At 61.4% G+C, this 14,588-nt stretch overlaps 1 protein-coding gene across 1 annotated transcript in view; it reads right to left on the reverse strand.

The window, feature by feature from the left end:
- Window positions 1-871: 871 nt before the first annotated feature.
- The window catches only part of TNRC18 (trinucleotide repeat containing 18), an 80,792-nt gene continuing 67,075 nt past the window's right edge, over window positions 872-14,588 (reverse strand). Inside the window, exons 21-29 of the mRNA XM_068967339.1 lie at window positions 13,861-13,978; window positions 13,363-13,438; window positions 12,954-13,062; window positions 7,737-7,853; window positions 7,294-7,458; window positions 5,672-6,963; window positions 2,284-2,520; window positions 2,105-2,179; window positions 872-1,775 (exon numbers count right to left, since the gene is read on the reverse strand). Of these exons, the coding sequence (XP_068823440.1) occupies window positions 1,569-1,775; window positions 2,105-2,179; window positions 2,284-2,520; window positions 5,672-6,963; window positions 7,294-7,458; window positions 7,737-7,853; window positions 12,954-13,062; window positions 13,363-13,438; window positions 13,861-13,978 (2,396 nt within the window). The 3' untranslated portion in view covers window positions 872-1,568. The remainder of the gene's footprint in view (window positions 1,776-2,104; window positions 2,180-2,283; window positions 2,521-5,671; window positions 6,964-7,293; window positions 7,459-7,736; window positions 7,854-12,953; window positions 13,063-13,362; window positions 13,439-13,860; window positions 13,979-14,588) is intronic.

The following is a 14,588-nucleotide window of genomic DNA, read 5'->3' on the forward strand; positions in this document are numbered from 1 at the left end:
TGTTCCGCAGAGTTGTGATGCTGGTGTGCTCACGGGTCATGCTCTGCCATTTTGGCCCACTCCAGCCTGGCCGGGAGAACTCCACACTGACGGATACAGGCCAGCCTCCGCCCGGTAGCCACTGACCGTGTCTGCTGACCAGCATCAGCGAGGACAGCGTCAGTGCGGCTCAGGAACTTTCCATTTCCACTAGACTGTCGCTCGCCAACAGTCGCAGGCGACCGGTGGCTGCTCTCCTCCTGGAAATGTCAGCCTCCCTCCAGGAGCTGCATCCCAACGCCAGGCCCACCCCAGCCCCTGAAATGAACCATGCCAGACAACCGTACTTTTCCAATTATAGCTTTTTCTTTTTTCTTTTCTTTTTTTTTTTTATGAAAAAGATCACACAGAATTCGCCAACAAACAAAATTCCAAAAGAAACTTAAAAAAAATGGAAAACAATAATTCCCCCAAAAAACAAAACCGAACTCTGGCTTTTCCTTCCCTTAAGATTGTCTGGACGAGGCCTCCCGTCCCCTGGAAGGCGCGGGGGCTGCTAAGTGCTTTCGTGGGCTGAACGGGGCGTCTCCCCTCTCAGCCTCTGCTCTCCCTAGGTCCTTCTCTATCGTGGGGGCAAGTACAGTACAACTGGGCCGGGGGCGGGTGGGGGGTGTGCTTGGGACAGGAGGGGGGCCCGTGAAGCAGGGTGCTAGACACTCACAATCTAACAGGAAATAAAAAATAATATTCTGCACGTCAGAATGTGTTCGCTTTTTTTTTTTTTATAATTTCGTAGCTATTTTTTCACAGTTTTAAAAAGTTTATATTTATATATATTTATATATATTTATCTTTATATATATAATTAAAAAGTTGACTCCATTTAAAGGCGTATGATACAGGGGAGAGTCTCTTGGTACAATAAAACTGTACAGGCTAAGAACTGCCGCCTCCCTGCGGGCATGGGGACGAGGCTTCAGCACCATGGGCTTGTCTGTAGTGTGAGGGTCTGGACCGGCGGGTGGGCCCTCCCCGGGGCCTCAGGGCATGCAGCCCCCTCCCCCTGGCGCCTGGCCAATGCTGCTGGACCACCCTCCCACCTGGCTCTACTCCCCGAGTCCAGGCCATCCTGAGAGGGTGGAGGGTGGAGGCTGGACCCCAGGCAGGCCCGGCCAGGTCAGTGAGGCTGGGGGCAGGAGGCCAGCCCGGCCCCGCGATGGGAGGCTCAGGGTAGGCGCTGTGCTGAGGGGGCTGGGCACCAGGAGGACCCACCAGTGGTGGGAACCTCCGAGCAAGCGTGAGTCTGGTTGCTCAGACACCCCCTCCCACCAAATCCCCAGCTGGCATCGGCCTGAGGGTCCTGGGGCCTGGCCTGGCCAAGTGCTTACAAGGTGCTGGGGGGCCCCGAGGGGCCAGCAGAGCCATACCCTGATCGCTGAGAGGGGAGGGGGTCTGGACGTGTGCACATGTGAGCACGCACGTGCATGCATACGGGCACACACATGTACACACGCGCTGGGGAGTCCATGGGCACCCCTGCATGCACACAGCCCGCGCACACGGCCGCCGAGCCCAGGCGGGCCGCCGGCTCAGCAGAGCACGGGCACGCCGTCGGTGGAGAAGATCATGCCCGTGGTGGGCTCGTAGGTGCCCGCCAGGTAGTACAGGCCCTCGCTGTCCTGGTGCTTCTTGGTCTGGAGCATCTGCTCGTACTGCTCCAGGCCCACCACCAGGCACTTGTGCGACACCGTCTGCACGTCGTTCTCGTCCACGTGCGAGGACTGGTACAGGGCGCGCTGTGGGCACACGGCGGCATCAGGGGGCAGCAGGCGAGAGGGGAGCCCCGGAGAGAACCCAAGAAACACAGCGGGCGTAGGAGGAAGGCAGCCGGAGACCCAGAGAGAGCCCCTGGGACAGGGACACAGGCAGAGGCGGAGAGAGCCCCAGAGACGGATACAGAGAGATAGAGACTGAGATATCAAGGAAGGGACAGACGCACAGAGACCCAGGGACCTGAGGAAGACGACAGCAAGGGCGACAGAGGCGGAGACCGGACAGCAGTCAGAGAAGCGGGTGGGAGCCCGAGTGGGCGGGGTCACGGGAGGCCCCACCCCCGCGCTCCTACCTCCATGAAGTCCTTCCTCTGGCTGGAGGCCCGCAGGGAGGCAGGGAGGCTGCGGCCGGACTTCTGGTCCCAGGGCTGTGTGCACAGACAAGGGGCTGCTGTGAGCCTGGGCCCGGCCTTGCCTGACCCCTGGCCCCTAACCCGGCCCCCAGGCCCCAGAGCGGGGCAGCCCGGCCCACCTGGCCCTCGTGGAGGCGCTTGCCCGGGCTGGTCTCCTCGGGGTGGTAGAACCACTTGACGCGGACCACCATGTTGCTGCCCCAGGACTCCCACATGCTCTGGATGCGGCCGATGTAGGGCAGGTTGGGGCGGCCGGCCGACAGGAAGACGGCGCAGTCCCCGATGCGGATCATCTCCTTGCCGCGCACAATGGCCTTGTAGAAGAGCTTGCGGGCCTTGCCCTTCATGCCGCGGCGCTGCAGGCGGGCGGGCGGGTCAGGGCGGGTGCGCCACCCCCACCCCAGGCCCTGGGTTCTGCAGCGGCAGTGCAGGGCGAGAGGCCCCTGCCTGCCCCGTTCGGGAGCCCTGGCTCACCCCCGCGGCAGAGTGGGCCTCCAAAGGGACTTTACGTGAACTAAGACTCCGTGCTAAGAGCCGGGTCGGCGGAGGGCTCCAGGATGCCCCCGCTCCCCGCCACGAGCTACAGCGCTGCAGACGCCACACCTACTGCTGAGTCCCAGCAGGACCCCCACTCCTCCCGCGGGGTCCTGACACCAGCCTCTGAGGCAGAGCCGGCCCCTGCTGACCTCCAACTTTCAGACAGGGATGGGGAGGTCGCCCCAGCCCCGTGCTCTCTGCTCCACTGGACATCGATTCCACTCAACACTCCCAGAGCCCATCACCCTCCGGGCAGCCTCAACCTGCATACACCACCCTGAGCAGCAAGCAGTGCCGGGTCTCTGCACCAGTGGGCTCTACCAAGGGCCAGGGAGGGAGGCCTGGGCAGTGTCAACTTCCAGGCACAGCCGACTGCCCCCCACATTACCCCAGGAAAGCCACTGACAGAGATCACAGCTTGGCCAACAGGATCCAGCCCTGGGCTGGTGGCTGGACTGGATTTCTCTTAATTCTCTCAACAAACACTCCCTGACGCCCTCTCAGCGCTCCTGCTGGGACAGGCCAGTGTGCTGCCAGCTCCAGCGCTGGGACAGGCCGGTATGCAGGCTCCAAGAAGTCAGCAGACCGGCCATCGGAGCCCAAACTCTGCCCCAGGCAGCCCCGCGACCAGTCACTGGCCCCAGGCCAACGCTGCCCAGAAGCCAGGCCGGCGCAGCTCTGCTCTGCCCTCCAGTGGAGCCCGCGCGCCTTCCCTTCAAACCGAGTCCTAAAACCCGCCTTTCCCTTCTCGGATTGGCCACTAGGCGGTGCCAAAGGTGTGGGGTTTTTTTTTTTTGTATAAACAAGGAAAACCTGCATCCTAGTTTCCTACCTTACCGAGCTGGCCCTTTTCTATTTTTAATTCACTGAGTCCCTGGTGAGACTTTTTTGTTTGTTTGTTTAGCCACATCACAGCATGTGAGATCTTTGTCCTCGACCAAGGATCGAAGCTGTGCACCCTGCGGTGGAAGCAGGGAGTCCTAACCACGGGACGAGGAGGGAAGCCCCTGGCAGACTTTCTTACCTGTTCTGTAAACCGCTCAAAGTGTTTTCAGCTCAAGGCATGTTACAAACTGATTCAAGGTGAGATGGGTGGCTAAGACCTCTAAGCCGGCTCATCTCTGACGGCAAGTATGTCAGGCCTCCACGGCTACCTTCTTCAGACTCAGCGATGCCCCCTTGATCCATGGAGTGCCTAGTGGGGCTGACCCCGTCCCTGTGGCCAACACGGGACCTGATCTGGCCAATCCAAACAGCCCACCCTCCTTCTGGCCACTGTGATTGGCTCGGGGTGTGCTCAGGCCCTAAGCCAAAGAGGCTCCACCCACTTTCCCTGGAACCCTAATTTTTAAAAAAAGATCCTTCCCTCCCACTGTCACTTCTGAGCTAGCAGGTCAGCTGAAAGCTACGGGGCTGACTACTGCCAAGAGGAGAGGAGCTGCCGGAGAAGGAGAGCAGGACAGAGAGAGAAGGGAGCACAGGTCTGAGAGGGATCTGAAGACAGCCTTTGGGCTGCTGGATCTAGCTGGACCTGAAGCTGGGAACTGCAGACTTTTCTATTGCGTTTGGCCCTGTGCTCAGACCTCTGCAGCAGTAAGTGCACTCAGTAACAGTGACACTGGAATGTGCACAGAACAGATGCTAAGATAGGGAAGTGGCCAGTCGCCCTGGGGACAGGGTGGTGAGGGTGGGCCTGTCCTTGGCTCAGAAACCACCGCTCCTTGTTAAGTCCCTGGATAAAGTGCCTGCCTGGATCAGGGCTCTGGCGGGCCTGGTCAGGAATGTCTGAGTGTGGCTCATCAGCAAAGACCCTAAAAGAACCCCTATATCCCAGTTTGCTGTCTCGAGTAGTGGCCTTGCCAAGAGAGGCGCTTTCAGCCTGGAGCCCGCAATCCAGTGTGGATGAAAGTCAGATAGCTCACGCCCTGCAGGGTCAAGAAGCAGATCTTCTGCCCCAGATGACCCCAGGTGACGAATCAAAGGCAAGGATGTTGGAAGGAGAGCACGAGCTGAGGGAGTGGGAGGACATCCCCTTGTCTGACAAAGGGATCCCCCACCCTATCCTACAGTCTTTGGGGGTGCAGCCTGGGGCCAGGTGGAGCTGTCTGCCCCACACCAGGGGATCCAACCGCCCCTGGCTGGCACGGTGGCTAGCCCTAAAAGGCTGCTGCCAAGACAGAAACCCCCAAGTGAGTCTCGATACATCACCATAGAACCGAACCCCTACAGCCTGCCTGCCTGGCAGCACTGGCGTTACGGAGGCCCACACCCAGCAGGGCACCTGGCTCCCGCGTGGCCTCAGAGGACCCTGGCTCAGGGCAGCGGATGCTGTGGGCAAACCTGACCTGACTGGCTATAACCATGGACCAGGAGCCCGGCTCTTCCTGCCCAGGGGCGTGGGGCGGACTGGTGGCCTCTGGGCTGCTCCCCTTCTACATATAGAAGCTTCACGTATGTGCGTGCATATGCAGTGCATGTGTGTGTACAAGTGTGTCTGTGTGTGCACAAGGCACAGGGTGGGCCAGGAGGGGTCCTTCTGCAGGACTGACCCCCACCCACTCCAGGGGCGGCCACGAACGCTGGGCCTTCTGGGCCACCCTGACTAGCTCAGGGCGGGCAGGGACCCAGCCAGGCCCAGGAGACTCAGCCCTGGACTTTGACCTGCCAAGAGGGAAAGAAGTGCCTCTGCTAAACTGCTAACCTGGCCAGCCAGAGAGTGAAGACCAAGAAACTCAGGACACGCGGCCATGTGGCTTTGAGACCAGCTGCCCGGTCACTACAGGCCTGCCACAGGAATGTGTGGGTCAACCGGGTGCCTCCAAGGTGGGCCTAGGTCCCCGGGACCAGGGGGGCAGTGCTGCTCTGGGACGGGTGGGACTCGGGAGTCACATGGACTCCACGGCCGTGACCCAACCCTCCACCGTGGGGCTGCTGGGACGACAGGGAAAGACGACCCCTCACCGCACTTACCTGGGTGGGCTTGCCGAACCACTTCCAGAGCTGCCGGGCGGGCAGGAAGGCGGCTATCTTGGGCCGGTTCTCCACGGACGGCAGGCGCTGCCGCTTGGCCAGCTCCTTGGTAGTGGGGAGGTGGACGCCCTCTCTCTTCTTGGGCCGGCTCTTGGCCCCGGCCTGGGCCTTGGGCGGCAGAGGAGGCGTGGGCTGTGGCGGGGGAGCCTGGGCCGCGGGCGCCGGCGCCTTCTTGCCGGGGGAGTGGGCCGAGGAGCGGGCTTTGCCCGCCTGCTTGGGCGCCTTGCTGGGGAGGGCCGGCGGGGCAGAGGGACCGGCCGTGGGGGCAGGGGCGGCCTCGTCATCCGAGCTGCAGGAGGAGTCGTCTGTGGTGGAGGAGGAGGAGGAGGAGGAGGAGGAGGACGAAGACGAGGAGGAGGAGGACGAGGACGAGGAGGAGGAGGAGGACGAAGACGAGGACGAGGAGGACGAGGAGGAGGAGGAGGAGGAGGATGAGGATGACGAGGAGGAGGAGGAGGAGGAGGAGGACGAGGCCCTGGAGCTGGAGGCGCTGCAGTTCCGCCCACCGCCGCCCTGGCCGTCCTCCTCGCCCTCCGTCTCGGAGCTGCTGCTGCTGCTGCCGCTGTCGCTGCTGCTGCTGCCGCTGCTGCTGCCGCTCTCCGACTCCTCGGCCCCGTCCTGCTCGGCCTGGCCCTTGTCCGGGCTCTTGGGGGTCCCCGAGTCCTCGAACGCGAGCCCGACCGCGGGCTCCTGGGCCAGGTCGCCATCCGCAGCCTTGGGCCGGGCGGCCTTGGGCTCAGGGCTCCCGGCTGCCGGCGCGTAGCTGCCCAGGCCTAGCAGGCCCTTGGGCTCCTCCCGCAGAAGCAGGGCCTCCTTGGCCTTCTTGCTCTTGGGTGACGTCACGCCCTCGTGGTCCAGCTTGACGAGCAGCTCGGCCTCCTCCCCCGGCCTCCGGGCGCCCTTGCTGGCCGACTCCTCCGCAGCCCGGGCCTTCTTGGGCTTGGGGCGGGTGGCGGGCATGGCGATGGGCACGGTCACGACGGGGGCGGGGGCCAGGGCTGCCGCAGGGGCTGGCAGCTCCCCAAAGGGCTCGGGAGCCGGGCAGCTGGCAAAGGTGGATGGTGCTGGGCTAGGCTGTGGGGGCGCCGGGCGAGCCTTGGGGGTCTTGGCCCGCTTGTCCACGGGTTCTGGGGGGCTCTTCTTGGAACCTGGGGTGCTGACGGGCTCCAGGGCCAGTGGGGTACTGGGGACGCCATCTGCTGAGCCCCCCTCCTCCAGGACGGCAGCTCTGTCTGCAAGAGAGGAGCAGCAGCCCCGTGAGTCAGGGCGGGGGGTCCAGCGGGCCCATTTCCCTCCTGGCCCTGCAGGGCCGGGCAGAGCTGGGCGGCCTCTCAGGTCCTCGGGATGAGCAACTCTCACACCGCCACTGCCCCGGGCGCCCTGCACTGGATTCTGGAAGAACACGCCTGCCTGGACCTCGGCTCAGCCTCTGAAAGATCCACAAGTGACCTGAGCCTGCTTCCTGTCAGCGTTCCCGCACAGGCGGGCAGCGGGGTCTCTGTGCAGACATCCCAAGAGTGCGGCAGACCCCACGTGCCGGCGGCCCGGCCCCCAAAACGCACCGCTCTTGGCTTTGGTGCTGGGTTTCCGCCCACGACCCCGAGCCTTGGCGCCAGGCTCCTCGGACGCCGGCGCGGCCCCGTCCTTGTTCTCCCCGGCGTCTTTGCTGGTCTTCCGGCTGCGGCGCTTGGCGCTTGGCACCAGGAGTGCCGGGGACGGCTCCGCACCTGCGGGGCAGGACAGACAGCGGCTCAGGCCCGGCCTCCGCCCCCCACTGCTGCTGGAGCGTCACTCGTCATGGGCAGAGGGGTGGAAGGCAATTGGACGTTGCAGCGTGGCCTGGACCAGCTACTGGTCAGGCCGGAGGCCCGTCTGCAGGGACGCGGCTCAGGGGCCTGCACCTGCATGCAGTGGGGCTTCCTTGAGCCGGGATGAGGCCTCTCCCCTCCGAAGCCCGGGTTTCCTACTGGTCAAGGGGCGGGGGGGGTCCCAGACCACCACTCACACTGGATCTTGTAGTCAGGCGGCAGGAGGCGGATGTGCGAGAGGGGGATCCTCCCGGTGTCCCCGTCGTCGAACTCCACGGTGATGAGGTCCCCGTCATCTTCCAGGCCCAGCAAGCCTGTTGGAGGACGGCAGGGTCAGGGGAGGCCCACAGGCCTGGGCCCCCTGGCAGACGCGGGGCAAAGGGGAGCAGACACCAGCCACTGAGCAGCCCCGGGCGGACGACGCGTGAGGGCAGGTGGGCAGTGGAGCAGGACGTGGGCTTTGAGCCGGGCAGTCCCGGGAGTGTGGGCTCCCTGGGTCCAGCCAGGCACGTGGCCATGTCCACCTATCCAAGGCCCTCCCCAGAGTGATGAAGGAACAGCGAGCGTGGGACCACAGAGCAGAGGGAGCAGGCCGGAGGGCAGCAGCTGCAAGAATGCCGCCTCTCGGAAGATGACACCCGAGTGGACGAGCAGGACTCCTCCATGCTGGGCCCACTGCACCAAAGGGAAGGAAGCCAGCTTTCACAGGGGAGCCCCGGGGTCCCCTCTCCTGAGTGCCGAGCGCCTCTGCAGGCAGGGATGCAGGGGTCACTGGGCAGACTAGGGGTCACACGGCAGCTGCAAGCTTCCCGCCAGGACACTGGGCACAGCGGAGGAGGGTGGTGGGCACCACACCAACCCGGGCGACGGGGAAGTCCAAACACTGAATGGTGACCCCAGCCCCACTCCTAGGTGCCGGACACGGAGCCCCAAGTCCCGAAGGACGGCGCCACAGGAGGGCCGGCGGGCGAGGAGCCACCGGTGCTCGTACTTGGCACGCCCGACGTCAGGCCCTGCCCACACACAGCTTCCAGTCCCCTTGCTGAGCACCACCAGGGATGAAAGAACAGCCTCCAGCAAAACACAGCAGAAGGACAGAGGTACGGACCCGAGTCCGCAGAGAGAGGGGAGGAGACTGGAGAAGAAAACGGAGCTGAAGAAACCTCGAATGCAAACACGATGGCCTCAGGGAAAAAAGGGATCCAGGAAACACAGAGAGCGCGCTAAAAACAGGAAAACTCAAAGAGTAAGAAAGAACCTTTAGGAACGTTATAAACAACAGCAGACACATCAAAAGGGCAGCAGGACAGAAGGACCAGAAGGCAGGGGTGAGGAAATCTCCCCGAAAGTAGAACGAAAAATAAAGAGAAAGATGGGCAAAAGACAGCAGGAGAGGGCCGCCAGACTCGTGTGAGGCCCAGGGAAAGAGGGTGAATGAGGGCGGAGACTCTCCAAGGAGAGAGATGAGAGCAAGCTCCAGGAACTGGAAATCTACTTCCAGACCACAGCGCCCTTCCCCCAAATACCCAACAAAACACACTCAGAGAGACAAAGAGACAGAAAGAGAGAGAGACAGGGAGGAACAGACAGAGACACAGAGAGGAAGAGAGAGAGAGACAGACAGACACAGAGGAGAGAGAGAGAGACAGACACAGAGGAGAGAAAGACAGACACAGAGGGGAGAGAGACAGACAGACACAGAGGAGAGAAAGACAGACACAGAGGAGAGACAGACAGACAGACAGACACAGAGGAGAGAGAGAGAGACAGACACAGAGGAGAGAAAGACAGACAGACACAGAGGGGAGAGAGACAGACAGACACAGAGGAGAGAAAGACAGACACAGAGGAGAGAGAGACAGACAGACACAGAGGAGAGAAAGAGAGACAGACACAGAGGAGAGAAAGACAGACACAGAGGGGAGAGAGACAGACAGACACAGAGGAGAGAAAGACAGACACAGAGGAGAGACAGACAGACAGACAGACACAGAGGAGAGAGAGAGAGACAGACACAGAGGAGAGAAAGACAGACAGACACAGAGGGGAGAGAGACAGACAGACACAGAGGAGAGAAAGACAGACACAGAGGAGAGAGAGACAGACAGACACAGAGGAGAGAGAGACAGACAGACACAGAGGAGAGAAAGACAGACAGACACAGAGGAGAGAAAGACAGACAGACACAGAGGAGAGAGAGACAGACACAGAGGGGAGAGAGACAGACAGACACAGAGGAGAGACAGACAGACAGACAGACACAGAGGAGAGAGAGAGAGACAGACACAGAGGAGAGAGAGACAGACACAGAGGAGAGAGAGAGAGACAGACACAGAGGGGAGAGAGACAGACAGACAGACACAGAGGAGAGAGAGAGAGACAGACACAGAGGAGAGAAAGACAGACACAGAGGAGAGACAGACAGACAGACAGACACAGAGGAGAGAGAGAGAGACACAGAGGAGAGAAAGACAGACACAGAGGAGAGAGAGAGACAGACACAGAGGAGAAAGAGAGACAGACACAGAGGAGAGAAAGACAGACACAGAGGGGAGAGAGACAGACAGACAGACACAGAGGAGAGAGAGAGAGACACAGAGGAGAGAAAGACAGACACAGAGGAGAGAGAGAGACAGACACAGAGGAGAAAGAGAGACAGACACAGAGGAGAGAAAGACAGACACAGAGGAGAGACAGACAGACAGACAGACACAGAGGAGAGAGAGAGAGACACAGAGGAGAGAAAGACAGACACAGAGGAGAGAGAGAGACAGACACAGAGGAGAAAGAGAGACAGACACAGAGGAGAGAAAGACAGACACAGAGGAGAGAGAGACAGACAGACACAGAGGAGAGAAAGACAGACACAGAGGAGAGAGAGACAGACAGACACAGAGGAGAGAGAGACAGACACAGAGGAGAGAGAGAGAGACAGACACAGAGGAGAGAAAGACAGACAGACACAGAGGAGAGAGAGACAGACACAGAGGGGAGAGAGACAGACAGACAGACACAGAGGAGAGAGAGACAGACACAGAGGAGAGAGAGAGACAGACACAGAGGAGAGAAAGACAGACACAGAGGAGAGAGAGACAGACAGACACAGAGGAGAGAAAGACAGACAGACAGACACAGAGGAGAGAGAGAGAGAGAGAGACAGACACAGAGAGAAAGACAGACACAGAGGAGAGAGAGAGAGACAGACACAGAGGAGAGAGAGACAGACACAGAGGAGAGAGAGAGAGACAGACACAGAGGGGAGAGAGACAGACAGACACAGAGGAGAGAGAGACAGACACAGAGGGGAGAGAGACAGACAGACAGACACAGAGGAGAGAGAGACAGACACAGAGGAGAGAGAGAGACAGACACAGAGGAGAGAAAGACAGACACAGAGGAGAGAGAGACAGACAGACACAGAGGAGAGAAAGACAGACAGACAGACACAGAGAGAAAGACAGACACAGAGGAGAGAGAGAGAGACAGACACAGAGGAGAGAGAGACAGACACAGAGGAGAGAGAGAGAGACAGACACAGAGGGGAGAGAGACAGACAGACAGACACAGAGGAGAGAGAGAGAGACAGACACAGAGGAGAGAAAGACAGACACAGAGGAGAGACAGACAGACAGACAGACACAGAGGAGAGAGAGACAGACAGACAGACACAGAGGAGAGAGAGACAGACAGACAGACACAGAGGAGAGAGAGACAGACAGACACAGAGGAGAGAGAGACAGACAGACAGACACAGAGGAGAGAGAGACAGACAGACAGACACAGAGGACAGAGAGAGAGACAGACACAGAGGAGAGAAAGACAGACACAGAGGAGAGACAGACAGACAGACAGACACAGAGGAGAGAGAGAGACAGACACAGAGGAGAGACAGACAGACAGACAGACACAGAGGAGAGAGAGAGACAGACAGACAGACACAGAGGAGAGAGAGACAGACAGACAGACACAGAGGAGAGAGAGAGAGACACAGAGGAGAGAGAGAGAGACAGACACAGAGGAGAAAGAGACAGACACAGAGGAGAGAGAGAAAGACAGAGAGACACAGAGGATAGAGACAGAGACAGACACAGAAGAGAAAGAGAAAGACAGACACAGAGGAGAGAGAGACAGACACAGAGGAGAGAGAGACAGACAGACACAGAGGAGAGAGAGACAGACAGACAGACACAGAGGAGAGAGAGACAGACACAGAGGAGAGAGAGAAAGACAGAGAGACACAGAGGAGAGAGACAAAGAAACAGAGAGAGAGAGACAGACAGACCACATGAGACTCCAGATGTGGGAATAGGGTCGGCGCCAAGTCTCCCATGACGATTCGGGAATAACTCTGGTGTAGGATACCTCCAACATCAGAGTCCAGATAAAATAGAACGCTGACTTTAGAAAAAGCGAGGGAAGGTGATTTCCAATGTAGAATTTATACCCAGATGAACTACCTCTAAAGACTGGGGGAGAACAAGGAGGCTCGGACGTGTGTGTACTTGAGGAGTTTCCCTCCTAGGGACGCTTTCTCTCCGGAAGCCGTGAGAAGGTCCTCTGCCACAAGGAAGGAAAGAGACAGGAAGAGACAGACACGAGATGCGGCACAGGCGAGAGGTGGGGTTCTCAGCAGAACTGCAAGGGCAGGTCCCAGCCGCCAGCTCGTGGGGCTCGGGAGGCTGGAGCCCCAGGAGAGCTGGATGGGGAGGCAGGGCTCCCTTTGTCAGGGGACTCCGGCCCAGCGCTCCGTCCCCATCTCCTGGGCACATACAGGTGACCTAGGTGGCCGACAGGTGGACTCCCTTTGCCCGGGTTTGACTTGGGCTGCAACACACACCCAGACTCCTGGCTCCCAGAGGCACTGGCTCTGCACCAGCTCAGTGTCCACCGCCTGCCCACCTGCTAGCTCCGTCTGCGTCCACACCCACGTCTGTGGGCTGCTGTTTCCCTGTGCCTGCCCAGCTGTCAACCGCTTATTCTGCTCACGGGGTCAGATTCCCTAGAGAAGCCGCCTTCCCGGCTCTTCCAGCCACAGGCAGAGCCCGGAAGCTGCCTCACTCCCTAGCAAGGACGAGCGCAAGACACGTAAGCCAGGTGACCCAGGCCAGGTCAGTGCAACTCCATCCTGGGACTCAGATGGGAAAGCGGGGCATTCCATGAGGACAGGGTCTGTTCAGAAGGTGAGAGAGTCCTCGGGCGTGGGGAGTGAAGCCAGCACAGCTGAGAGCATGGCTGACGGTCACAGGGACCCTGAGTCCTGATGAGCCCGGCGGACAGTCCCCGCGCCAATCACGCTCAACGCCGATAAAACTCAATGCTTAAGTCTGTCTGAGCTGGCCTTCAGGAACTAAATGGATCCATGCTGACACGCTGAGAAATGGGGGTGCCGTGAGGGTCTTGGGGGCGGGTCTCACCTCGGACCACCGTGCCAGGGTAGAGGCAGCGGTACTGCTGGCTCCAATAGGCCGCGATCCTGGTCCCTTGCGGCAAGTAGCGCGTGGAGGCCGGCCTCACGTCGATGATCTGGAGACGGGAGGAGTGAGCACCAGGCTGGCTGTGGCGCTGCCCGCCGCCCGGCCCCCTGCCCTCACCGCCTCCTGCAGCAGCCCTGCGGCCCCGCCCTCTCCCCGCCCCCGGCCCTGCCCTCACCGCCTCCTGCAGCAGCCCTGCGGCCCCGCCCTCACCCCGCCCCCGGCCCTGCCCTCACCGCCTCCTGCAGCAGCCCTGCGGCCCCGCCCTCACCCCGCCCCCGGCCCTGCCCTCACCGCCTCCTGCAGCAGCCCTGCGGCCCCGCCCTCTCCCCGCCCCCGGCCCTGCCCTCACCGCCTCCTGCAGCAGCTGCTCCAGGCAATAGATGTGGGGCCGGTTCCCGCGCTCACCCTCCACCACCACTCGGTATCTGCAAAGACGGGGCGAGGAGATGTGAGGTCCCCTCGGGCACCCCCGCTCCAGCCCACGGCCACCTCTACCTCCGCGGCCACCAGGATGGGGTGTGCAAGCCGGGGGGGTTCCTGACTTGCCGCACAAGCTTGGGGCAGGCCTCCCCACTCTGGGCCCATCTCCTCCACACGACCAGGCGGGGTCGCAGACACAGGCAAGGCCAGCATGCCCTCTCCTGCTCCCTCCCACTGAGCCCTGTCCACCTGGGGGCCACCTGGGAGTCTGCCCTGCCCCCTGGCCCGCCCACAGAGTGTGCCCCCATCCTATGGGGGGAGCGGGGAAGCCACAGCTCAGAGAGCTGAAGCAAGGCGCCCACAGCGGCCCAGCAAGGCCCTGGGTGGGGGTCTGAGGCTCTGCGCGGGGCGGCCCGCCCCCACTCACATGTCTGGCGAATGCAGGGTCTGCACGTGCCCTGCGTACAGCAGCTTGTCGTCCATGGGGATGAGCACGCGCAGGCCGTCCTTCAGTTCATCCTTGTCGATGATGCAGGAGCGAGGGGCTGCGGGCGGGCGGTGAGACGGGGCTGGAGCAGGGGCCAGCCTGGCCACCCCAACACCCCCCTCTGCAGTGTGCCTGCGCGCACACATGCCCACTGCGCACAGGCCCCCGTCCCAGCGTCTGCAAAGACCCCAGGCAGGTAGCAACCCGGCTGACGCCCATGCAAGGACCAGCGCTCGCTGAGCCTCAGCCGGAGGGTCCGTGCCATCAGACCCCACTTGCCGCCCTTCCGCCGCAGTCCCCGGCCTTCTCCACCGGGAGCGCTGTCTACTCTGGCGGCAACACCGCCACGGCCGAGCTCCCTGCCCCGACCAGGCCGGCCGAGCCTGCTGCTCCCTCTTCCCCTCCATTCTCCTCCAGGCCCACCCACGCTGCTTCAGCCTCCTGGACCCAGTCTTCTTCTCTGCAGGACCCTGGACGCGGCCCCTCACTGCCGTCACCTCACTCAGAGAAACCCGGATCGCTGGGCGGGATGGACGGAGTGACGGGCCCAGGTCTCGGTCCCTGCCTGCACCCACACCCCTGCCACAGCCTCAGCGTGGGTACAATGGACTTCTCACCTCTTGACCTTGGGCATGGCCATGTGACCTGCTTTAGCCAGTGGTTATGGG

The sequence above is a fragment of the Capricornis sumatraensis genome, chromosome 3 (genome assembly GCF_032405125.1).
Source record: "Capricornis sumatraensis isolate serow.1 chromosome 3, serow.2, whole genome shotgun sequence".
NCBI lineage: Eukaryota > Metazoa > Chordata > Mammalia > Artiodactyla > Bovidae > Capricornis > Capricornis sumatraensis.